A 25,446-nucleotide genomic window follows, 5' to 3' on the forward strand; every position below is an offset into this window, starting at 1 on the left:
TAGTTAAGGTATTTTCTTCATTAGAAAATATTTCGATCGATAAGTCGAACTAGAAATACATGTATTTAACAAACCCTACTTCGGAATTTGCTAACGGATAAAATGTAAAATATGTATATGGTATGATACACAGTCGGCCATATGACACGAAGCGGAACGACGAAGAAGATACGAGACACGGGACGATGATGAATCCTTTTCGAACGACTGGTTTCGCGATTGGGCCCGATCCCGTTCCACGGTCGGTCGATTAATAAAATGTCCGTGTCCGCGGCGACGCTGGCGGCGGCTCGTGTTCCATTTCTTTGTCGTCTCTGAAAATTTCTCAATCAGCGGTGTCCCCGGTTTCCTTTCCAGAGGCGGATTTTCTGTGAGTACACGGGCGCATCGGCCCGCAAGGGGCGCACAATGTAAAAGCCTGATCGTTGCAATTAAACGATGTTGCCCCGGCCCGATCGGTCGTGCCGGGCAAAAAGCTGGCTAAGAAATAACGACGCGGATTTATAATGCCGATACTTGAGCCTTTCGCTCAGACTCCGCCGTGTCGTATTATTCGTTTGTGAAATTTATGTTCCTGCCATCGGCGAAGGTTAAACCCTTCGGTACGTTAATCGTATCGCGATTGGACGACGGGGAGAGGGAGAGAGGACGAAGGTGGTTCGTACGGAAGAGAGAACGCTGGACAGAGGAACAGAGAGGAAGAGAGAAGGAGAGAGGAAGAAGAGGTTAAGGTGGACGACAGACGGACGATGAAACTCTGTGCAAACTCACCTTGTATGGATTCCGGTGAGGCTGGCTCCTTATCGATTCGGCCGAGAGCATCGCTGGCTGCAACAAAAAGTGCAACGGGGCCTCGTTAGTGACGTCGCGTTATAAAGCCGCCGGGGAAACTTTGCCTTTTTCTCGTAAAAATGATAGATGCGATTCCAAAAAGAATTTCCGCGAGTAGGGAGCGTTAGCTGATGCCCTGTCCCGACCGGCGATATCTGCCCATAAAGATCCACGCGACAATTAACAAACGATGCGTCCTGCCGATCTCTTGTGACTCAAAAGTCCCAGCCTGGGACTGGACGTTACTTACTCGTTTGAAATTTTTATCGCTGTTGCTAATTGCGAGTAGCGTCTCGATTTTTACATTTAACTCGACCTTGATGTTTATCCGACGAATATCGTTTATCCGAAAGCTTCATACAGATTAGACGATAACTTGAAATCATTTTACTAGCGCGAATTTGCCGACATCAAGTCGTTTAAATGCCAATAGCTTTACACATCGGAACAAGGCTTCATTGTTATTCATAGTTTGTTTGAGGAATTCAGTTACCCAAATTTCATTCAAAACTTAGCTGCATGTCTTGCCAAACGTCATCTTGTTCATGAGACTCGAAGAACGTCAGTTCGTTAATCAGCCGCTGGATCTCACCAGAATTTCTTCGAATCTTCTTGACGCACGAGTTCATCTTCTCTAACCCCTATAATTTCGACATAGATCCGCTCAGTACCCCCACATCGGGGCTGATTAAATCGGGGAGCGCGTAAATACGATTCCAGACATAGCATCGGGAGTGGAGCTGTTATCAATCAGTCGAATTATGCTAAAACACGGCCAATCATGGCAACACATGGTCAGACGACTGTCCCCTCTAGCTATTCCTAGAAATAGGGCGAACCATCGATCGATATTCAAATAATCTATTCTAAGTCGTATATAGAGGATCAGTGGAAAGAAGATGGTGGTAATTCGCAGTGTAGATGACCGCTATAGATCACGAGGGAGGCAAGGATAGTTCCGGAGAGGCCTTGGCCGGCCACCTACTACCCCCCAGAGACTCGCAACTCACCCCCGAAAACGACTGTATTCAGATAATCCCACCTTTCCTCTGCTACCGTTTCGTTCCTCAACACACGCGACATTTCAATACGGCGACGCCCGCCGGATAACCCAGCGCAAATACGGTCGGATCTACGCGACCCACGGCTTCGAAAATAACGCAGGCTCTAACGATGACATATCGAAGCAATAGGGTGAAGAGTATCCTGCTGATTTTTGTGTTTCTTGAATTTCTTCGGGATACCGAAGTATCTTGATATGAAACATCATCGAATTCTGCGACGATTCGTGAATATAACAGCTTACACTCTTTGAAGTTTAAGACATTTAGAATTTCGATAGAACGTTCGGAAATCGGTATATGCTAGAAAAAGTTTCGGCATATTCCCTTATTTTCCAATATAAAACAGTCTTTTGTCGTAAAAAAATGTTGTTTAAATATTTGTAGTCGCATGAAAGTACTAACGAATGATACGAAAATTAATATGCTTCTACATGATCAATTAATGTAACGTATAGATACTGTTGCGAATACAATGGTGTGTTAATACTTGTTGTAGTCATTGTGATTGTTAATAAAACCATGTAGCTATTAACACAGGTTACTGTTGAAGTGATTCTCACTTTTAGGAAAACTCTACATCTTCTCTAGTGTTTAGTTTTCTTAGTTCTCGAAGCCATTGAATATTGTTTAGCTCTAAATCAATTCGAAGGGTCTTACGGCCTTTTCTAGGAACAAGTCCTGCACAGAAGGTGTAGTGGGGCATAGACAGGTCAGTCTTCCTAATTATACAAATACCCATAAGTCCATGGCTTCGGAGCTCAATTGTAAAGTGACGCTGTCAGCGTGCGAATCTGGACTAGTATACATTGTACTTGTACTTACTTAAATATATTTCTATTATACATTCATCCACGCATTTCCTCTCTCTATTCCGAGATAAACCTTCGCGGGTTATGTGCCCAGAGCTGTGAATTATGTAGTAGAAACGCGAAGTGAGTAAAGTGGCAAAGTATCGTGCAAAGTAAAGTGAGTAAGAGTGTTGTGTGAAAAAAAAAATAAAACAAAAATGGAATCAGCGAGTGTGAAGATCGAGAAGCTGCGTGGCAAAGAAAACTGGTGCAAGAACAGTGGCGCTTTGTTATGCGTATACTTTTGGAGGAAGATGACGACATGTGTGAAGGAAATCTGCGTCATCCAGGCGAAAGTACGGAGAAAGAAACTGCCTGTAAAAGGTTTTTAAAGGCAGATGAGACTGCGAGAAAATCGATTGTCGCCGCAGTAGAATGGAAACCGCTAGATCTATTTTTAAGATTTACTTTTAAGTTGCACAGCAGCACATGAAATGTGGAAGAAGCTGAATACAGTGCGTGATAAGTGCGTGATAAGTATAGTCTAGAAATAGTTCTTCGATTTTAAGTGGGAAGAATCTGAAAGTGCTGCTCGCAACTTGTCAAAGTTGGAAGATGCAAGTTCTTGGGAGTGAAATTGACGAGAAAATGCTGATTACACGTATTTTAACAACATTGCCAAAGAAGTTTGACCAGTTTCACAGTGCGTAGGATTCGGTGGATGATGAGAAGAAGACCTTACACAAGTTCATTATCAGGCTGATAATGGAAGAGTTCAGATGGAAAAACGATGACGATCAGCAAGCGTCAGTGGCACTGGTAATAAAAGACAATAACGACAAAAGAGAACAGCAAAAGCAGATAAGCAGAAGCGAATACGGGAAGCAAGGACCAAGCTGCTTTAAATGTGAAGAGGTTGGCCATCTAAAGAAAGATTGCTTTAGATGCTTTATATGCAAAAGAAAAGGCCACACCAGTAGGAATTGCTTTAGAAACAATCAAAGAGACGACAGCAGAGACAATTGGCAGTCCAAAAATCAAAATCAAGATCGCAGGTAAGTTGGTCTAGAATGGTTCAGTGTCTTCGAAAAATTCTAATAACCGTAAAAATACAGGTCGGCGATGGTACTTTTATGGATGCGTGCGGCAAAGGAAATATCGAGGTAGAAACCGTCATAAAAATTATTAGTAGGTAGAATGCACGATATTTTATACGTACCAGGTATGAAAAGAAATTTATTTTTCGTTAAATTTGTCGTGAAGAGGAAGAATATTTCAGCATTTTAAAGAAAGTGAAAGAATGCATATTTTTACAGAACCGGAAAGTAATCGCTAGAGGTTCCGACATCGGTAAGCTCGATATGCGAGTTATTATACCGTCAGTTTATAATCTTGGTAATAAAACGGAGTCAAATGCGGACTCACTGTAGTTATGGAACGAGTGGCTTAGTCACCAAAACATCAAACACGTTAGCAAATTTTTTAAGAATTTGAATATAAAAGTTGTGGATGACAGTAACTTTTTCTGCGAAGGTTGCGTGTACGGGAACCATCATGGGTCGAGTTTTCACGAGAAAGTTAAGCGCGCAATTAAACCCCGCGAAATAATTTACACGGATATACGTGGACCTATGGAAGTCGAGTCATTAGGCGAGAAACTTTATACTTCTTCTTCTTACATATAATATATAAATGTAGGAAACACATTTATACTTACGACACAAGTCAGAAATAATTGAAAAACTAAAATCCTTTTGCCTAGAATTTGAAAATCAATTCAATCGTAAAACCAAAGAAATTCACATACCCATAGGCCCGTGGTTTCGACGTCTATTTCAAAGTAACGCTGCCAGCGTGCGGATTTGGACTAGCATACATTGTACTTATATTTGTACTTATACTTAAATATATTTCTATTCTACATTCATCCCCTTATTTTCTCTCTCCGAGAGAAACCTCAACAGTTACGAAAGGCAGGCCGAAGATTACCCTGTTGATTTTTATTGGTGGATATAATAATACGTATCCCTTGAAGTTTAATAGAGTTTCGATAGAATGAATGTGTTTCTCTGGGATTTTCTGAAGCAGGTAAAACGTAGATTAGTACAAAAGGAGACATAATCACAGCGAGTATAATCGCTAGAATAAGTTACAAAGAACTGAAACAATCGTGAGTGACCGGATTGAAAAAGGAAACGGGAATGCGAGCGCCTCGGTCTAACGATCATCGGCGCGCAAGTCTGGAAAACGAACAATGCGAGGTCCTTGATGCGCGCATTTTCATTATTAAACGAAGGACTGCCACTGGAAACTGGCACACGCTTACATTAAATATGAACGACGACCTCGTTCGCGTGTCCATCGACTTTTTCCAACGGCGCGTTAGTCACAAAGAGCGCGACGAGTGCCCCCAGGCGATGTCCCTTGCCAATTCGAAAGGAAAAGGTTAATCAAATTGATCAGCTATCGCTATGATCCATAAATATCAATGTGACGATCGATACTTTTAGTTACAGTGACCATGCAAATCGAACGATCTCGTGTTGGATTAGAATATTTCTCGATGCGATTAATCAACGTCAGAAACCTTTGAAACGTTTAAAAGGGAACGAACTTCGATAAATTCGAGGGCATTCGTGGGAAGTCTCCCGGGCGTTATAAAGCTGTTACCTTTGCACATGCACCTATACAGTATTCACAGGTCCGATCGTCGAATTGGGTTCTAAACACGTTCATCTTACCACCATCTTTTCGTAGGTCGTTTACGACTGCGTAAACACACGTCTGACCATTTACAAGAACTATATACTATACTCTTTAAAATAATATGAGAAGAAAAATTATTTAGACTTGAAAATTAACCTGTAACCGGCGAATATCGCAATATTTCGGTCCGTTGTCATGAACTATTTTACACAAATCGATATCATTAAAAATATATATTTTTAAATATTTAATAAAATAGTAAAGTCAAAATTTAGTAAGAAAGGTTTGCGAATAATACAATTTCCTTGTTCATTCCTTTATTTATACTAAAATCACAATCTTCCACCCCTCGTAGTCATGAATTTTTTATCGAAAATTTCGAGCATTCACCGAGCTCGACATTTGCTCATCCAGATATCCGTATTCACCACAAACGGATAACAGTCAAGCCGGTCATTTATTAATTCGAGAGGATCGCCTTATGACAGGCTTGGAATCGCGTGTCTGCGGCTGCAACCCCTTCTCCCTTAGTATTCATAAAGGTCAGCCGTGCGCGAGGCTCTCGCGGAGTGCCACCTCTCGTGCACGTACATATTCCCATTCACTCGAGTTACGTGGACGAGACACCTGTACAGCTAGCCGACAGCTAGCCGCGGACAGGTGAACTCGACGGACTTCCACCGGCTGTCGAAGAACGCTCGCGGCCAGAAGCACTATCGAAACAACGCGATTACTGCGGCTCGATTGTGTCCAGTCAACGGCCGCCGCGAAATAATGTAACGGCAGAATCGATTGTAGGATATACGCGGTGGATTGATCCCCGATGGGGTTGATTGGGGTTGAACAGCACATTTCGATGACTGTATTCATGTTCGATTGATGGGTAAGATAATAATCGAAGGCTTTATTCGCTTTGGATATATTAATCGAGGAAAATGATATTAAATATGTAACTATTACTTTGGCGTCTTGAAGCAATGTACGATGGATGTTAATAATATTGTTGTAATTTTATCCTCAAGTCACGGATGCTGCTGCGTCTTATCGTCAGTAATCTTTAATTATATTAAATCTTATGAAAGTAGCTTGTAAGTACAGATTTGATATTTTTATTGAGGTAGACCTTTAAAATGGAATACCATGAGAATTAATTTAATTAATTTATATATCGTATCAAGTAAGGATTTAACAAAGTGTTTTAATAAAATTAAAAAGACCTCGTTATAATACGATGCAATATTGTTGCCTTAAATAGCGTTTCAACTTGAATATAAACATTACACAAAATATTTCAATGAATATAGAATATAGAAGGAGTGCGAAAGGAATCTTGAGATATTAATCATTACAACAACCATCTTAATTTCCATGTAAAATGTTTTCGGACAAAACCAATCAAGTATCCTTCAATAAGGGTCTATCGATGAAAACCGGCGTGTTTCGATGACTCTATCGACTTGAATCCACGCGGTCTTCCGGCGTGTCCGCGTTTCTACGTCCAAGGAAAACGAGATTTTAATATTTAAACCACGCCACGATACAATAAGTGTAATAAGCATAGAGTCGACCGTTGGCCGGCGCACAAGAGACGGTTGAAATATTAATGCTGACATTTCGTTGCTTTGCGGTAGTTTAACCACACCCCCCACACTTACGCCGCCGTGCGGACGGTGGCTTTCAAGGCTGCGGTTTCCGGGGAACGATATTGCACTCGACCATTCCCGTCGCGATATATTCTAATCGCACTGAATTCACAGCGAACACGCGTTTTCCCGGCTCCTTCGCGTTATATGTTGCTTTTTTTTCTTCTCACGCCTGGGTCACGCCAAATATCCTCCTTCCGCTCGTCGTTCTCTCATCGAAGGAGCACCATGAATACCAGATGCGGGATCTGGATACGTCTAGTTTGCGTGGTGCCGGCCCTCTCATCAATTTTTAAGAACCATCTTGTAATACGTATGCACCGAGACGTTGGATATGGAAACCACGTTCCCAGCGTGAATACAGCAGGGAGAATCGTGCCGCCGTAACGGGCCTGAATAGCGATGAGAAATCGCTGCTGGATCGTTCAAAGCTAGTCGAACAGATTTGATCGTGTCTCTTTTTGGTGACCAAGCGATAGCCGATTGTTCGGCGAACAATCCTCCTCGACAAAATTGATCTAACGAGCAAACATTGGGACGCTATTCTTCGTTAATCCCATTGGCGATTTCCGAACTTGGAGAGTTCCAACAGTGCGGTATTAAGATAATGCATGGAAATAAAAATTTAAGAAGGTCCTGGTTCCATTTGCTGCAGAATCCCCCGTTCGTCAAGATAACCGGGCGAACGAGCGTCCCCGTTACCGCGAGAAAAATCCTAATCCGCGGCAACCGGAAAGTTCGAGAAAAAGAGGGAGAAGCAGCCAGACGAGACGAAAGAAAGGGTAGAAGGAAAGAGAAAAGCGCAGAGTAAAAGAGGGAAAGGGAACGAAAGAGAGACAGATAGGGGAAGAAATGCGCGTTGGAAACAGCGTTCTTGTACGTGAGCCGAGACTTTTTCCAATTACAAACGGCGCCATTCGCGAGCCGGCTGGCGGCGATTATTTTTAAAACAAGAATATTCCCTTCCGCCCCAGGACATAATGAGGAGGAGGAGGAGAAGGAGGGAAAGCACTGTTGGAGGGCGCGATAATGGCGGCCGTTATGAAGAAATCAACCCACCCCCGTGTCCCTCCGCCCCTCTCAACCCGCCACGCCGCCCCTCTGCCCACTTGATCTTCCGTCTCCATGGCAACCGCCTTGTCCAACGGACCCCTGCGAGCATACAGGGTGGTTGCGAGCATTCTCTCTTATTATGAGACTTGCTCCACCCGCGAAAGGGTTGCAACCCCCGGTTCCATGACGCCCGCCGCTAACGTGGCCTCCGGTGACTTTGAAAACCGTCTCGACTCCGACCTTGCGAGGATAAAAATAATCGTCGACGCCTAATTGTCGGCGGTTTTGTCTTTGGCTAGTTTTCTTAGGACTGAAGAAATTTGTGTTAATTAATCCCGATTAAGTTGACGTTTCAAGAAGAGATTCTGGAGAATGTGGTTTCGGGAGGACCCGTTCTGGTGCGCTTCGAAATCTTCGCTAAACGCAAAGAGAGAGTTCTTGAAGATTTGTGAATTCCGCGATACATGTAGAAGCGAGTGACAAATGACTGTTGACGTAGTTATTTACAAGAGGAAACATTATAATCAAGAAAACGACTTGTATAATATTCAACGCAACCCGTTGCTAAATAAGCAGAAGATCCCACGGAGTACAGAGATAAAATCCTGCATATTATCTCCTTGATTGAACCAGGTAACAAGGCACGAGAAACAAGTATCCATGAACGCGTTCACCGCGTGGCCAGGATCATTTCGAGGTATAAAGGCCAGCCAGATCGTTTCCTTCAGCGAGGGTTTCCAGGAAGCCACGATGTTTCATCTGGATTTCTACTCTGGCAACGCTCTCGCTTGTCCCTCCGTTTCCGCGAAGCGCAACGAGCGTTATACGGGTGCAGAAACCGTCCCAACTGCGTTCCATCCAATTAAATGATCTCGATGCCCTGTACGCGGCTTTCAGGCGTCGGTCGATCCATCATCGGTCGATAATCGTCCTCGAAACGCCTAATCCCGCGACGAAACTGACGGATCATGGAATAATTGCTTACGAGACGATCGCGCGTGATTCGATGGGGCTGAACTGTCGCTAGTTTCTTTCGCCCCTACTCTAACGGCGTGACAAACGAACGAGATGCACCGGAGGAGGGTAAAAAAAGAAAAACACAACATCGATAGACACGCTGTTAGAGGGGAGAAGAAAAAGATGGTCGCGACACAGAGAAATTATTTGAAATTGATGAGGATGATCGGAGAAGGGTTGGGGTCGCGTGGCGCACATTCGATGCATAAAAGAGCTTTGGCCCCTCTTTTATTGCTTTCCATTCTGTGACACGCGCGCCTGATCTTGCACCCCTTCCTCAAGATCCACCGGTTCCCGCCTCGTTCGCCCGTGGCAATTCGAAAATGGCGCCGTAATTTACGACGAGTTAATTCGACGCGATCCGTGGGTAGGCTTGACCGGCCTACGGGACGCAATAATGTAGTTACTTACGTATATAGCGTGTAGTATTTGGATCTTATACGTATCGGTGCATGCAGAGAGATTTATATTTATCGATCCCCTTGTTGGCAAGAAACCACTCTGTTGATTAAATTTTATGCTGCCACTAGCTATCGAACAATACCAAACAGCGTAGTACTAGACATCGGATATCGTTTGTTCGATTTGTGTGTAGGATAAAATTCAAAGAAATCCGAAATAGAAAGTTTTGACGACCGGTGACGCTACTGTGGCGTCGTTATTATAATAATTTTATGAAACCTGTTACCACATGAGAAGATAAAGTATTTCAAGTTACTAAATATTTCTGTAATCATAAATAATAGCCGGTTACTAATGTGACTTACACCTTAAACTAGTCATGGTCCTCGTACAGATATCCAAATCCAACTCCCGCTACTTTCTCTCAAGGTAACCAATTTATACAAAGTATGATCGCTCATCGTATTAAACTCAAATCATAACCCGTCGCGTATCACGGAAAGAACGATCGTTGAATCGAGGCCCTGGACAACCAACACTTTCGCACGTCTTTTCTTATTACGGTATTTTCGTTGGAATTACCGTGAAACTGTGCAGACACGTCCGACGGGTCGTAGCGCGACGACATTTCGTTGCACGTAGACCAGAAGAGAGAACGAGGGGCCATTAACGGCCTCGTAGGGACGCGTACGCGGACCTTACGCCCGAGGGGATGGTTTTCCAGGCGACTCCGTGGCCACCGCGGGAGGAAGCATCCGGCGCGACGAGGAGAGACAGGGGGGCGAACGTAAGTGCTTCACGCGGCGAGGTAATGGAGTCGACTTATTCGTCAGGGAAACGCCTCGGCCGGGAGCAATCGAGACCGAAGCTACGTGCGAGCAGAAAAAGAAATAACCGTGACTCTAGACGACACCCGGGTGGCGGATTCGTCGCGATCAGATCTCGTGAACGCATGCTGTATGCTGACTAATGAGCTTTTGATTAGAGGAAAAGATGATGGTAGAGTGTTTACATGCAGGACTGTTGCCGAAACAAAGGATTTCTCGTCTCAATTTCTAAACTAAATTGTACGTACGGTGCCCTTTTGGGAATTTGCCTCGATGTGGAGTCGGCACCGCAAAGTTGCAGCTGTTCGCTCGTTAACAACGTTGCACCTTGAACCCAATTTCAGAATTGACTCTTTTATGCCGCGACGTATCGATGCTTCCAAAACACGCAGCCTTTATCTCCCATCTAGTAAATGCGCTCCGTTAAGCGAGTACTTTCGTATACACGTCGAATCTATCCTGCACGTTCGATTAATTAACCGTCGTTTTCCGTGTCGCGAAACATCCTGCCCCATGGCGAATGAAATATTCATCGAATGCAAATGCAGGGAGACGCGTGTGTAATCCATTGAAAAATAATAACGACAGAAATTCGCCTTAATTGGCACAATAGCCGCGACAGCGACATGGCTACCTCTCCCTAGTCTTGACGATTACGACACGACCCTATCGTGGTTCTTGGTCGCGTTACAAGCTACCAAGAGGAACGGCCGTCCGCGTTGATGCTCATAATTACGCGGTAATTAGAGAGGTTTGCCGTGAGTACGGCGTATGTACATCTTAAATATCGGCCCCCGATCCGCAACTCGATACACCTATGACGTTACGTCTCTCGTCGAGGCAACTTGAAATCATCGTCTCGTATCCGACGTCTGACATTTTGAAATGGAAATTTAATCGACGGGATTACGCATCGGCTGGTCATTCAAACTATTCTACCGTCTATTCTGTCGTGTAATTTGCGATACAGTAAAATTTAAGCAACCCTGGAAAACAAAATTAAAGTTCTACGCGTTTCATATCTGTTTCAGATAGTCCGCGATAGTAAAAGAAGTTGAACGGTTGATTTAATAGATGTTCGAATGTCTGGTCCAGAGCCAACCTCGTTCTCCAATCGTCTCCATCTTCACCCCCTTTTCAGGATATAATTTCTCGGCGGAAAAAGTTTCTAACGACGGGAAATCTAATATATATCGCATCGAGGCAGCCGGTCTGCCGGTACGAGCAGCTTTTCTTGTAATTAAGTTATAACTAAGGACGCGAGCGCACCATTTCAGGGTAGAAGGAGGAGAAAGAAACGCGAGAATACGCTTCGAAGCTAGGGGCGGCTGAAGCAGATCCTCGCAAGAGTGGAAAACAATAAGAGGGCTCCGCTAATCCGGACGATATATTATATCCAACGGGAGTGCTTCTGGCACTGTCGAGCCAGCTGTATATATACACACGGAGGAGAGGAGGGGGAGAGAGAGAGAGAGAGAGAGAGAGAGAGAGAGTAGAAAGTCCAACAAATAAGGAGCAACAAGACAAAAGAGCATAGCTTTCAGTATGAATGTTTTTTCATTTTGTATAGAAGCCTCCAGCTATTTTCATCGATGATCGTAATTATCGCATACCAACGTGACGTTTCGAGATTCGCGTATACGAAATGATGTTTTTTTTACATCCAACCGAATATTTATTAAGACAGGGATGAAGGTTATGCTTGCATTATCAAGACATCGTTGCAATTAAATTCAACGTCTTAAACAGTCATAAATAATTCACGAATTCGTTTTGTTGGAGACGTTGAAGAGCGTTATCGTAGTTTAACAACTTTATACTGTCCACATTCGTTCAGGAATGAATTATTGGCAAATGAACTGTCTTAATGATGAATATCCGCAATTTTTCAGAAAACGCCACCGTAGAGCCCCGACGGTTACGGATATAACCGTGGAGCACAAGAGGGGCGAATTAAAACGGCGCGCCATCGAGGCGTGAGGAGAGATCTCAAGCCTCGATAATTATCGTAGCGTGCAAATATCGATAATGCCGACGACTTGGAAGCGGGAAACAGCCGAGAGGAAACGTAGGTAAGTCGAGGGGGCCGCCGGATGCCCGCCTCCGAACCAACAACTCAATTGCGCGAAATCGAGTTACCTACCAGTCCTGGTGAACGTGTAATTAATTAATTCGAGCGCCATTTTGCTACTGACGGCTCAACGAGAAATATTATTTTCTGGCTGTGCCGAGGAAAGGCCAAAGTGCCCTCAAATTCTATTTGTCTCTATTAATCCTCGCCTTTCTTTCGATTTTTCTTCCTCCAACTCGACTACGATTTAGCCATTATCTCTTCACGTTTCGAAATAACCGAAACGTTAATCGTGAGAAAAGATACCAATTTTCCTAGCTGAAAGAACATATACGTACATAATTAAAGGTTTAAGTTATAATGAAAAGCATCGAACGCGGTTGGTTCACGGGGCAGGCGAACCGTTCGAGTAACACGGTCACAAATTTGTACGAAACTCGAGGAGGATCTGGTCGAGTGCGCTACAAGGGGAGGCTACGTGTTCGCTTAACAAGGAATTCGAGTCATAACGCTTAATTAAGGTACTGTACGTAAGTAAGGCCCGCATCCACGAGAGGGATAGAGGAGTGGGAAGGTATGAGGGCCATTGGACCCCGGGATCGTGACCAACCCAGAAGCAGGAACGCGGTCAGATCGGTTGATAACGATCTGATAAGGTGCCCTCCCAAGATTACGAGCCGAGTTTCGTTCGAGCTACCTCTCGATGAAACCAGTTTTTCTGCGGGCTCGATTTAATTAGATTTTCCGTGGGATCTATCGGCACTCGCCCTTAACTTTTCTTCGAAATTATTCCACTAAGTAGCTAATGGACTTCTCTCGCGGGTCGCTGTTAGTGTTTAGGGAACATGTGACAAACGTTGTACGTAATTCGTCTCCATTTCCGCGCCACATGTGACATACTACTAATCGTTAATCGTTTGTTCATTTATGTCGGTCTTGGTCTCTACCAAAGAGTTATTCGTACAATAGATATAAGTAGTTAGACAAGATTTTATTTCCTTAGAGAGATTTCAGAAAAGGTTCAAGAAAAAAAATTCGAAGAAAACTTCTTTGATATTGTGCGATAATTTCATAATGAAACTCGAGTTAAATGTATATGCTTTTTAGTTCGTGAATATAGAGAGTGAGAAAGATAGCGTTTTGCAATTTTTTATTTTGCATTAGTGGGACAGTGGAACGATCGTATTTGCGTGCATTCTGCTCACACGAAATCGATGAAGGCGTGCGAGAAATCCGCCGATAATGCAAAGCGTGACTGACGTTCGACTTATCGCGCTATAATCCTATTAAAACATCATTATGAGCTTAGCGGGGAATCACCGCAAGTGCTCGCCGATATTTCATGAAAATTTATGAATCCACGGTTCAATTAGCATACGCCCACTGCACAGTTTCTATTACCCTAGGAAATTAAGTACCGAACCAATCTATATAAATTACAAACTTCGTTCTTGAATTATGTGCAGATTCGATCATGAATAATCGAAAAAGAAACAATCTGCAAATAGAATCGAGTAGAAGGGGTTAGAGTGTAGGTAAAAGGATACAGAGTCGAAGGGACGACAGAATGGAATTCGAGTGCGTCCGCCGATAATCTGAAGCGTATGGGGCTAGCAGAAGCTACTATAAACGAAGGGGGTGGGGACTTTAAAATGGCGGGAGCATCCCTTCTCGACCTAAAAGCAACCCCAATCGTTGCACGCTGGTCTAATCACAGAAAGGGGGTTGGTTTTGCATTTCATACCCTAACAGAAGGAGCTCCAACACGCGTCCTCTGTATTTCTTTTCACATATGTGCACATACGAAACTGTATTCGATAATGCAATTGATAAACGATGAATTAAATACATGTAATTTTAACATGATAAGGGCAGAGGAATAAACAACGATAATAGTACGCCAGAACACAGAAAGCATCGAGCAGAGACTAATTTAAAAGAACACGTTGCTCCATGCGGGACTTGATAGTTTTCCATAAAATTTCTCCAAACTAGATGCTGGTATTATCATTCACAATAATGGAATACGATATGGGTCTTTAAGAACCCCAACGGAGCGGAATCCTATTAGCTCCATTGCAACAAAATCGAACCCTAGTCGAATTATCACAGAAATATTATTCAACACCATTTGTAAGAAACAATCTTTTCTCTTCCATGAGGAAGGAGAATGTTTAAAATGCTTACGTATTGGAAAAGTCGGTTTTGTGTCCGCATGCATCGTCCTCTTGCTTCCAAATTGACAGATTCCCACAACCATCGAAAAACCTTTGAAATAATCTCTGTGTAATACTAATCTTCCTGTGAACTACGTATTTCTCGTCTCATCAGGGGCGAACTTCTTCTTCAATAACACGTCGTACTTCGTAATTTATTTCACACAAAACGACCTTCAATAATTAAATATACGAACAAGACTTCTGACCTTTGATGATCGATCTCACCTTCACAGAGAAAGAAGCTTTCACCAATTCACTATCGAAATCGAGACTAGGTTGTGGAATCATCAACATGTAAAACTTGTCCTACGAGTAGTTGATATATTTGAAAAAACCAGGGGTGCCCCAAGTTAGCTTCTCGGGGGCAACTTGTCTACTGGTGAGCCAAGAGCTGTCCGTTCGCGTTGGTCAGCGCTGCCCCTCTTCTCAGCTGGCCCGTCGAGGTGCACCCCCGCAAACCCTCCGCAATACCAGTGTGAAGAAGAGAGAGAGACGAGGAGACAGAGATCCGGTACGTGCCACTCTCTAGAGCACTCTTCTCTCTCGCCGTGTTCGACAGAGGGTACATACATTATCCGCCCCTGATCCTCGATCCCGAACGATCCACGTCTCGCCAGCTACCATGCTGAATTATAGAAACGTTCTTCCCTCTTCCTACCACCCCAGTTTTCGACGGTCGTGCAATTGTCCTGCCCTTTTAATTTGGGAAAGATTCTAACTGCATATGAGAACAATAGGAGGTTAGTTGTTCGAAGATATTAATTACGGGTAATTATCAAGGAAAACTTACGTTATGACTTTGTAGCAGTACTCTGTTTGTTCATACAAGTTGTCGAGGAATAAACAATTTCTGTAATTGCAGAACTTTCTATTATGAATGATTTATGTAAGTAATATTTTGCCGGACGCTAACTAAAATTTCACTCGAATACATGAAAATGCCCCCACTGTGTATGCTTAGGATTTTTTTAGTATTTTGCTGATGGAATGAGGACGGCAGGCAGCACTATGATTTTTACGAATCGTAGACGATCGGATGAAGTTACAGAAGAACGACTATGACCGTAGTCTCGTCTCGGGGTAAATTCCATTGTCGGTTATTCTCTCAGCCCTTTCGTCGAAATGAAGGGTGTTTGGTAACAAAGAGAAGAATAAGGGAGAAAAAAAGAAAAAAGGAACAACTACAGCGCAGTTCATTGGAATTTCGGAATGCCTCGTCGTTCGGAGGAGTCATTAAGTCGTAAAACTAGAGAGCAACCTTGTCGGTAAAAGAAGCAAATAAAAAAAAAGGAAAAAAAAGCAAATTTGCGTCCCTGACATGGAGGATCAAGCGTAAGGGCGTTGTAAATTTTTTTTTCTTTCTCGCACATAGGAAGATTCCAAATGGGCTTTCCGTGTCTTGCGAAAATCTACATTTACAAATAGTTATTTGCCTGTAAATCTCATCCCAATGTCAGGAAAAATTTTGAGAGTAAATCGACCGTTAAATGACGCTTTATTTGAAAGTTTATTTGAAAATTTAACTTAGCGAAAGTATGGTAGAGTGGCTGTTCCATTAGCAACGTCTTGGTTTAATTTATGTTCATCCCGGCTGTTTGCCATTGATGGTCGTTATTGTAAATGTTGATTGAGCAATTGCGATGGAATTGGCCTTCCCACGGTTCGCCGATATAAATACTAGTTGCCCAGAAAAAGTACAAGCGGCTAACGCTGGGGCACAATTATTTTTACACCCGGATCGATCTGCAAATTATCTAACTCGGTTAATTATTGGCTCAATTATCACCGACCTACGAAGTGGGCCAACGTCAGCAAGCGCTTCGGTGGGGTTCTAATCAAACAATCAGGCACCTCATTACCAATTTCCCCTATACTGTTATCGTACGCAGTGTTTTACTTGTTTCGGGATAATGAAGAGCAGAAATTCTTAGAGTTTTTCATGGACGTGTTTTATACGATGAACCATTAATACGTCAAAGAAAGTTTAAGAAAAGAAGATGAACATATAAATAATGGCGAACGAATAGGGAACAAACGAAAATTAATTGAATTGTGCAAATCGTTACTGTATATTCTGAAGCAAATAGAAATCATACCGGTCGATACGATTTTACTCTCAACTCAGCTCAATTACAAAGAAGTAACCGAACCTGAAAAAAGCATCGAAGCTGGAAAATGGCCCGCATCTCTTGCTCCGAATTCCCATCCGGTCACGCGACATATATCATTCGTAGCCTCTCTATGTTCGAGATCGATCAGACTCAGAATCGAGCAAATTTTCAGAGAGAGAGAGGGAGAGAAAGAGAAGCACCGGGCATTCTCGGAAGAAAATGCGAGAGAAAAATGAAAGGCCGCGTTCCGTTCAGCCACCCACGCTTTCAACGGGGCAGCGGGAGAGAGCAACGTAAGGGTCCATTCGCCGCCCCTATTTTGCAACCACCCCCATCCACCGTTTGCCGCCGATAGTGCATTTGACCAGAGCATTGTCCGAACGAACGGTCCATTGTCAGATTGAATCATCGTCCGGGTTTGGAATATTCAGGGATGGCCAATGGTCAGTGACCATTATTGTTAAACTGGCGCGTGTGTGCGGGGCTGCCATTCGTCCGATTCGAGAGAGGGGAAAAATCGACACACTCGAAAATCTGGAACGTGGACATTTCGCCCTTTCATCCGTTGATCTCGAAACTGGACTACCCCCTGGTTTGGTGAATTATTGGCTTTAATTGTGCCTACGGTAATGGTTCGACTGGGACAAATTTCCGGGCGGGAAGCTGGCAGATTGTTCGAAACTGGACGGTCGCGTGGCTAACGCCGATTTCTCGAAAACAGAAATTCTACTCTGGCGTGAAATTCGGGGAACTCGCGGGTAAATTGATTGGGTCGGGTATACATACGATGCGATTCGATATATTAAATTCGTTTGTTATGAACGTAAAGGGGAAAGCATGCGTTTTCTGTTGAAACTATTTTTCGTAATTTGGCCTGATTGTAAAAGATGAAAGATACGATAAGACGGGCAGGTACGATTACACGAATTTTCTACCAGGATTCTCTTATTGCCCCGTGTCGAGAGGGGTCAAGCCAGCCTAGGGTGCAGTAGTCTGAGCAGAGGTTAGCGGGGTCAGAGGGCAGATTTTCGCCGACTCGTACGAGCCGGTTTATACCCTTATTATGATGCGAGCACACTAAGGGTCACGACCGTGTTTTCCATGAAACGGGGAAAATAAAATAAACGTGGAACTGATCGAGAAAATGTAATATTGCGACCTTCTATTTCCCCAATATGCAAGTTCATGAAAAACAATGATCTATGATTTTTGTAATTTCGGCAACGGAACAGATTATAGCCTGTCGAGAATCTTTGGGAATTTCTTAAAAGAAACAACGTCGGTCCATCAACTGCTGAAAAGGCGACCACAAAAACTACTTAATGAGTTCATAAGGCTACCTGAAAAGACCAAATGATTTCAATCTTCCTTTCGAAACCTGTGCAGCCCGATCGGCACATCCTTCTACATGCTAATGCGGGAGGATGTTCCAAAGATCTTTAAGACTCTTATTACCTTCAGGCCCACGTTTCAGATACGTAGCCTGCTGCCGCCTTTCCACGAGAATAGTTCCCGACATTTTTCAACAGTCCGCCTCATTCAGCCGGAAAAAAGTAAATTTACATATCTATGCATTTGGCGAATACAAGGGAGACCCGTGAATGGTAAAGGCCCGTTAGACCTGATACGTATTTGCTGGAATTTTTAATATTCAGTGACGGCGAACTTTAAAGTCTCAGGACGTTTGGATTTTTGGAAACGGTTCCATGATTACGGTAACATTTACAAAACCGTACAAATCGAAAAAGATCACGGTCGAAGCAAATAATTATTTTTCCAATAGTAACTAACGAGTTCTAATGTATTCTAAAGAGAACTACGAATATTTTGTTTCTGCAATATTTGCGAGTCTACGCTTCCATCGAGAAGCCCATTTCTCTTGGACATCCCTTCAACCCTTAACTTTAGGTTTATAGACGGGTAAAAAGAAATATTTATAGCTCAAGTATTTGCTTTAGTTAAATTAGTAAGAAATAGAATAGAAAGAAAAGAAAAGAAATTAGTACGAAATCAAATCTGATAGAGTCGATGGTAAAAAATTTAGATGCCTATTTATCAATTACAGTTCCGACAATAATTTTCCAAATTTTTCTCAGAAAATGGCAGGTCCTTGTAACGTTCGTTGTAGTAGAGAAAATATTGTGGAAACAGGGAAACTGAGAGGAGGCGATCGCAATTAACGGCAAAGCGTAGCTTGTCGGAAGAAACCCGATAGGCTGTCCATAACCGGATTCCATATGCCTGAGCCGAGGGTTGCCGGCCACCGGCAGGTCCGCGACCCAGGAAGTAGGTAATAATTTCGGGCACAAGGCCCACCGAAATTAGCAGGCAAAGAACCGAGAGATGATTTTCCAAAATAACACGTCCCGACACAATGGCCAAGCAATTTCCCGAGCACCAGCTGCTGCCACCTATCTGATTTATCATCTCGCCACCCCCAACCACCCTGTTTCGCCACTCTTGATCTTCGAAAAAATGGATCTACGATCTATAGATCCCTTCTGTTCGAAAATCTGACCATTGATTATACATGTGTTCGGAATTATCGAATAAGAAATTTTAGAGATTTCCATGGAATGAAAATTAGACATATATTGAAATCGACGATTATATTTTATAGCTTTTTGCAATATTCTATTTTCTCGTGACTGTATGTTGGCGCTAGAATTATTGAAAAAATTCACAATTTTCCACGGGAACTTTATAGATTTGCAGCGGTGCATCCTTGAAAATTTGAAAGAACTTTTACAAAATATATTACTTTTGAACTTCTCTGATACGAGTTTCGTACTTTACACTTTTCATGTTACTTTACATCGGTCAATAATAATTGCAATTACCGTATCTGGAGACCAATTGTCTTGTTATTAAAAATTCTTTACGCCCATTGAAAGATATTTAATTTATATAGTACTTCCATCAACCAGCATCGATCACAATTCTTCGCACAATTATGTATTCGTTATTCTCAGAGAACCACCAGGGACAGGAAAAGCAACATGCTCGAGTCGCGGAACGCAGAACTGTTTGGCCGTTTGCTTGCAGGAATGCGAGGGACTAACAGATGGGGGTTGAGAGGGGGTTGTTCAATCGGTTATTGATTGGAAATGTAAGCTGGAGCGGGGCGAGGCAGGGGAGGGGGAAGAAGGGTAGAACCAGTACAGCAACGACCCAACAGATGGCCACTGGTCAGCGGGACCGCGTGGCAAAGTTTGCCAATCGAAGGAACAAGTTCGACTCCTTGCTCAAAATTATTAGATCTCCGAAACTTCCAGCCGGAAATTCCTTTCCCTCGACACCTGCTGACGTTGCAATTTCACTAGGAATAATCGGTCTCTCTTCTCTCTTTCACTGCAATTAGCCCAACCATTTCCCTTATCATCCTTCGTATCTGAGCAAAGACTCATCCTAGAATAATCAACTTGGAAAAGCAGCTAAGCTATCTCGTTCGGATCTCGAAAAATCTTTAAATCGAAGTCGACCATCTGCTGCGTCCAAACAACGTATGCTCCACGCGAAGGTAGCGATTCACGCTAATCACCGTCGTCCACGTCTGAAAGTGGTGACCACGCGGTTACGAGAGGTGTAAAGGTCGACCAGCCTAGCCGTGAACATGATCATAGACGCGTAGTTGCTAGGTACACGAGTGAAAAAGACGCGTTCTCCTCTTCACACTTTGCCGTATAAGCATTCATGCAATGCACTTTTTGATAGAAACAAAGAACACATTCTGGTAGGCTGCAGAATCTTCTCGAAGCATAAATATCAACGATGTCCTTGAATTTCTATGTGTCAACCAAACTTTCGTTTCGCCCGAGAAAAAGGCGTTTAATGTTTTAAGAAATTTTCTAACAGTCGAAAGTGACTGAAAGAACATAGAAGAGTTAATATCGAACACAAGGGATTGTTCGTCTAGCGGTCAGCTAGACGTAAGCTGCTTAAAACCGCATCACGCGCATGCAGCGTTTTCCAAGCCTGTGTGTTAAAACGCAGAAACGTGGTGGAAGAATGGATACATCCCTCCTTGAAAGCGACCTCATCCTCCTGGTGCTGAAACCGCAGCACGGAATCAGCACCACCGCCTCCGTGGCCGCTACGATAGTCGGGCTCCCTCGCATCCCCCGGGCAATCTTTTCAATTTAAAGTCAAGCATTATGGCTTAAATTGCATTATGGTTTCCTTCCCCACGAAGAAGAAGGTAGGAACCGAGAGCAGCAACGAAGGGCGGCTCCTTGTAAGCAAGACTCAATCACGCCGCTTAACCTCTGACCCTGCACAGACCGGCCGAGCACACACGCGTCTATACACCATCACCGACACGCGGTTCGTTCAATTCATCTCTCTCCGTTTGGCCACGATGGACTTCATATATAGGAGATGATCGAAGGATGTGTGAGAGGATGTTGTTGCATCACGAGTGTCGTCGTGTGCATGTTGACCGCGCGGAGGGCCGCGATCGCCGCGGTGTTCGCGAAATTAACCATGGAAACCTGTCCATACGCACGCTCCCTAAGTGCGAACACTTCGTCAAACTTTCTCGCGTCTGCCGTTCAACCTGCTGCTTCGGTAGGAACTTAGGTGTTCAATCTGTCTCTTTGACGTCTGTTATTTATCTTTGATATATTAAACATTTGTTCGAACGATAAGTTTCATTAGATTTTCCGAGCAATGATCTTTGGTTTCCAAGATGAAAAGTTTCTAGGTTGCTAGGATTCGAGTATGAATTTTGGTTTCTAATTTGAAACGAAAGAAAAAAAGCATACTTATGGAATTTACTTATGACATGGAATTTGTTTAGAACATCTTACGAGCCCGTGAATAATTCTTGATCCTTAACTTCAAATGAAATAAGAAAGGATACTGCGGTTGAGTTTACTTCATTTATCTTGTGAATAGTACCTTTCCTGTGAACCAGAAATCTACGCTAGAAAGTACGAACAAGGTTTCCAAGTTGCTTTCAAACTTTCAAAAGTGTGTGTGTGTGTGTGTGTGTGTCTAGCAGAAGCAATTATAAAATATCTATACCGACAAATAGAATCGAAAAATTGCAACTAGATCTATATCCGCGTGTAACGCGCACGAGTTCCTCAACGTGCTGGGGCAACCACACACAGCTCGCTATCCAACGCGAATGAATGAAACGACCCAACCCAGGACGGACCTTGAACTTCGCGTTGCCGGGGAAAAGAGTCACTGCTCCCCTCGCACGGCACCTCTAGCTGGCTGTAATAACGCGTTCCTTGCTGTCTGTAAACCGTGTAACAGACACTCCAGCCCTTCTCGCATCTTTTACTTTTTCCCTTTACGCGTATTACGTTATCAGTTGCACGTTGTACTGCACGCATTTATCACAGAGACGAGACTGCCCGATAACCCTCGATCGTTTCCATAGGTCGCGCTACTTTTCGAGCACCGGTAGATCTCGAGGAACGAGGAGCTAAATTTGAATCAAAGACGAACGTGTATCAATGATCGTATGAGCTTTAGGAGACTCGTTGAGCAGAATATACGATAGAGTTAATCAATGGCACTCGTATATACATTTTAGTTCTTTTAATAAAACTCAAATCTAATGCAGACTACTCTGATCACTTATATTGTACATACGACTCAACGGTACTAGTTGATGGAAGAAATTTTCGGAAATAAAAATTCTACACTCTGTTTCATCGACAAATTTTTCTAAACTAGCTACCGTGAAGCTGACTAATTCAGAGAATGCCGAACGCCAAAGGATTCAAATTCTCCGATTTCCTACGAGAGGCACCGTCACTCCGAAGCCAAGGTGCACGCAAGATCGAAGCCCATTAAACCTACCCGCTACGCAGAGGAAACCTGGAACGAACCAGTAGTGAGGAGAGCCGAACGTAGTGCGAGTTCACGCGGGGGACCGTGATCGCCGGACGTGGAAGCATCCTTATCGTCTGCGTTCTTAGCGAGCAATCCTTAAGTAATATATTTCTCGGGGGTAATTGCAGGCAGCGATTTCGTGCGGCTCGTTCGAGATCCGCCAGATACGTCGTGCCGTACCGCGGAGCGTGTATTGCACGTGCAAAAGCGGACGATGGAAAGAGCGAGAGAACAAGAGGAAAAGAAAAAGATAAAAGAAGAAAGAGTAAGAGAGGAACAGCAGGCCGAAGGTAGGTTATACGTACGGTAGGTTGCACGCGTAGGTCGGTACTTACGTGCCTATTCGACGTAGGTAGACACACTTGGTGTTTCCATCTCGATGAAGCGAGATCGAGCGACGCTACGTCGTCGTCGAGCCAACGAAGAAAGTTAAGAGCAACGAAACGAAGAGACGCGATGTGTGTACGATGGAGGAGAGGGAAAAGGGTCAGATCGAGAGAGAAAGAAACAAGGGAGCGGAAGGAGAAAGAGAAAGAGCGCACTGATAGAGCGTAACTGACTTCTTGGCCGGTGCATATTACCGGGCTGTTAGAGGGCGGAGCCGGCTGATGAGTTAGCAACGTATTGACTTTATAATAATCACGTTAGCCGGTCCACCGTGATCCCTTGGTATTACGCGGTGCTTCGCGCCGATTCACGTACCGGGTGATTCCTTCCTCATCCTTCGTACAGCGTGGAAAATGAGAAATCCAAAGGTCGAATTAAATATGAGCATCATGCTCGAAATTCTTCGTTACTTTCCTGGTAACGTACACAACATGGTTAAGGTATCTTGCTAATGTATCCTCGATGAACGTTGCTTCTTAGTAACCGCTCAAAGAAATATTTCCATCATATCGATAAATCTTGATCAATAAACGGTAGTCTTCTTTTGACTGGCCGACGAGACACCAGCGCAAAACCATGGCCCCATAAATCAACGCTACGTCGAAAGAAAACGAATCCTGGAATACGTGGTCGGGCACGATCATTAATATTAACGCCGTCCATGGGCCCGATCGAAATTGCGTTACTCGATTTGGCAGAGGCCAGTTTCAGCCGTGGAATCCCGTTGAATCGAGCCACGATTGATCCAGTGATAGGAAAGACGAGGAATTAGCCTGTGCTTCCACGCATCGAACGTTTCAGGATAGAAGAGTCGAGGGTTTCTCTAGCGGTCTTGGTGGCTTAATTAGTAGTTCGGATTATCTTCCATGGTTTCTCTTTGGACAGAGGCTGTCAGACGCGGAGAAAACACGTGAGAGTAAGGTTCGGTTCGTTACGTATTCACGCGCATCCGCTGGATCGCAGGAATCTCGAATAGAGCAGCGGACAACGTTCCAAGACTCGTTTCTTTCTTTTTATCGCGTCGTTTTCCTATCTACTCTCTTTGCATGCACCCAGAAACGCTTCGCGTATCGATATAATTTCCTATCATGCTTCGCTCTCGCGAAATTTCACTTTCTTTTAGTTTCCTTCGCTTTGTTTCAGTTCCTTTCTGAGTTTTAAAGGAGATTCGGGCAATTTAGAGAGTGTAAAAAGGCGCTACCCCCTGGTAAAATAGAGTCATCACGCGTGCACAACGTCGGAGAAGTATCCCGGTGAACTAACGGTGACGTTAACCGAGACAAGAAAATAATCGATCCTCCGCCAGACCTTTTTCTCCGTTCGCTATTAATAGAAGCCTCGGCGATCACGATGTTAATAGCTGTTCCACGGGGATAGAAGCGTGTTTCTTGTCTCTTTCGCTAATCTGCATCCCTGGATCCTGTTCTACGATTCTGATGACTGAACCGTCTTACGGCAGATTACTCTCCCGCTATCGTTTCCTCGACCGTGGTAATCTCCTTTTCGCTACTCGAAATTCATGCGAACCTAAACATCGTATCATAAAATGGTGTGCGATAACATCGTCCGTAGCGATGCGAAAAGAAACATTATTTCTCTCAGTGTTTGCTTTCATGCTTTTATTCTTTGCTTCTCTCCAAGATTTTCGTACAAGAATTAAGATAAAGGGAAGCAAAGTTGCAAATTGCTTTTGTATCGCCCGGTACACAAGGCGGCGAGCCGCGGCCGGTGAATCGCGCTGACCTCCAATCTCACCTCAATTTGCCTACACGCCGCCATTTGCGTCAGCGGGAACGGCGAGCGGCCTATCTAAAATTATGATCTGAAAAAAATTCCCTCGGCTAGCATGGTGCCTCGCGAACCAACGCACGTCCCGGCGTAATCGATTAATTATGGTAAATCTCGCGTTATTATAAATTTTTGGGATAATTGCGATCTCTTTTCGACTCCTCTCCGAAATATGCTGCAAAATCGTTGGCTTGTGCACGATACGTACAACGCCATTGCATAAATATCGATATGTGTGTGTTTTCCAGGAGGTCGCTTATTAATGTTTAATGAGAAATCGTAACCTGAATCGTTATGCGATAATGCGAAAATGCAAACAATGCGAACGATGTTTCACGAGGAAACAGAACGAGGACGTAACACGACTTGTAGATAAATTCTCGAGGGAAATAACGCGACTTTGTCGTAACCTAATTAACTCTTTAATTAAACTACCGATCCAAGCCACACATTACTCGAACACTGTCGAAACCGCTATCGTTTATAGCCCCATACTAATTTGCGGCGAGCAGCTGCTCGCGCCTCGAGTCCACGCGACTGCCTCGAGCTTTCTGCCGCAACGATGTCTCTCGGTTTATTAAAGCGGGTCATCAATTACCGCCGTGCATCTCATTTTTTCCGCCATGGAGCTCGAACGATCAGTTCATGGGATCAACGTGCATAAAACGCTGATTTAACGTATTATGGTA

The 25,446-nt window shown here is 43.8% G+C and overlaps 1 protein-coding gene across 2 annotated transcripts in view; it reads right to left on the reverse strand.

The window, feature by feature from the left end:
* Window positions 1-25,446, reverse strand: part of LOC117232092 (POU domain, class 2, transcription factor 2-like) — a 122,574-nt gene that overhangs the window by 26,544 nt on the left and 70,584 nt on the right. For both annotated transcript variants that reach the window (XM_033491248.1, XM_033491247.1), the window contains one exon: window positions 772-828. In XM_033491248.1, coding sequence (XP_033347139.1) covers window positions 772-828 — 57 coding nt within the window. The remainder of the gene's footprint in view (window positions 1-771; window positions 829-25,446) is intronic.

Source organism: Bombus vosnesenskii, unplaced genomic scaffold, assembly GCF_011952255.1.
Source record: "Bombus vosnesenskii isolate JDL3184/JDL3185 unplaced genomic scaffold, Bvos_JDL3184-5_v1.1 scf7180000013284, whole genome shotgun sequence".
In the NCBI taxonomy this organism is placed as follows: domain Eukaryota; kingdom Metazoa; phylum Arthropoda; class Insecta; order Hymenoptera; family Apidae; genus Bombus; species Bombus vosnesenskii.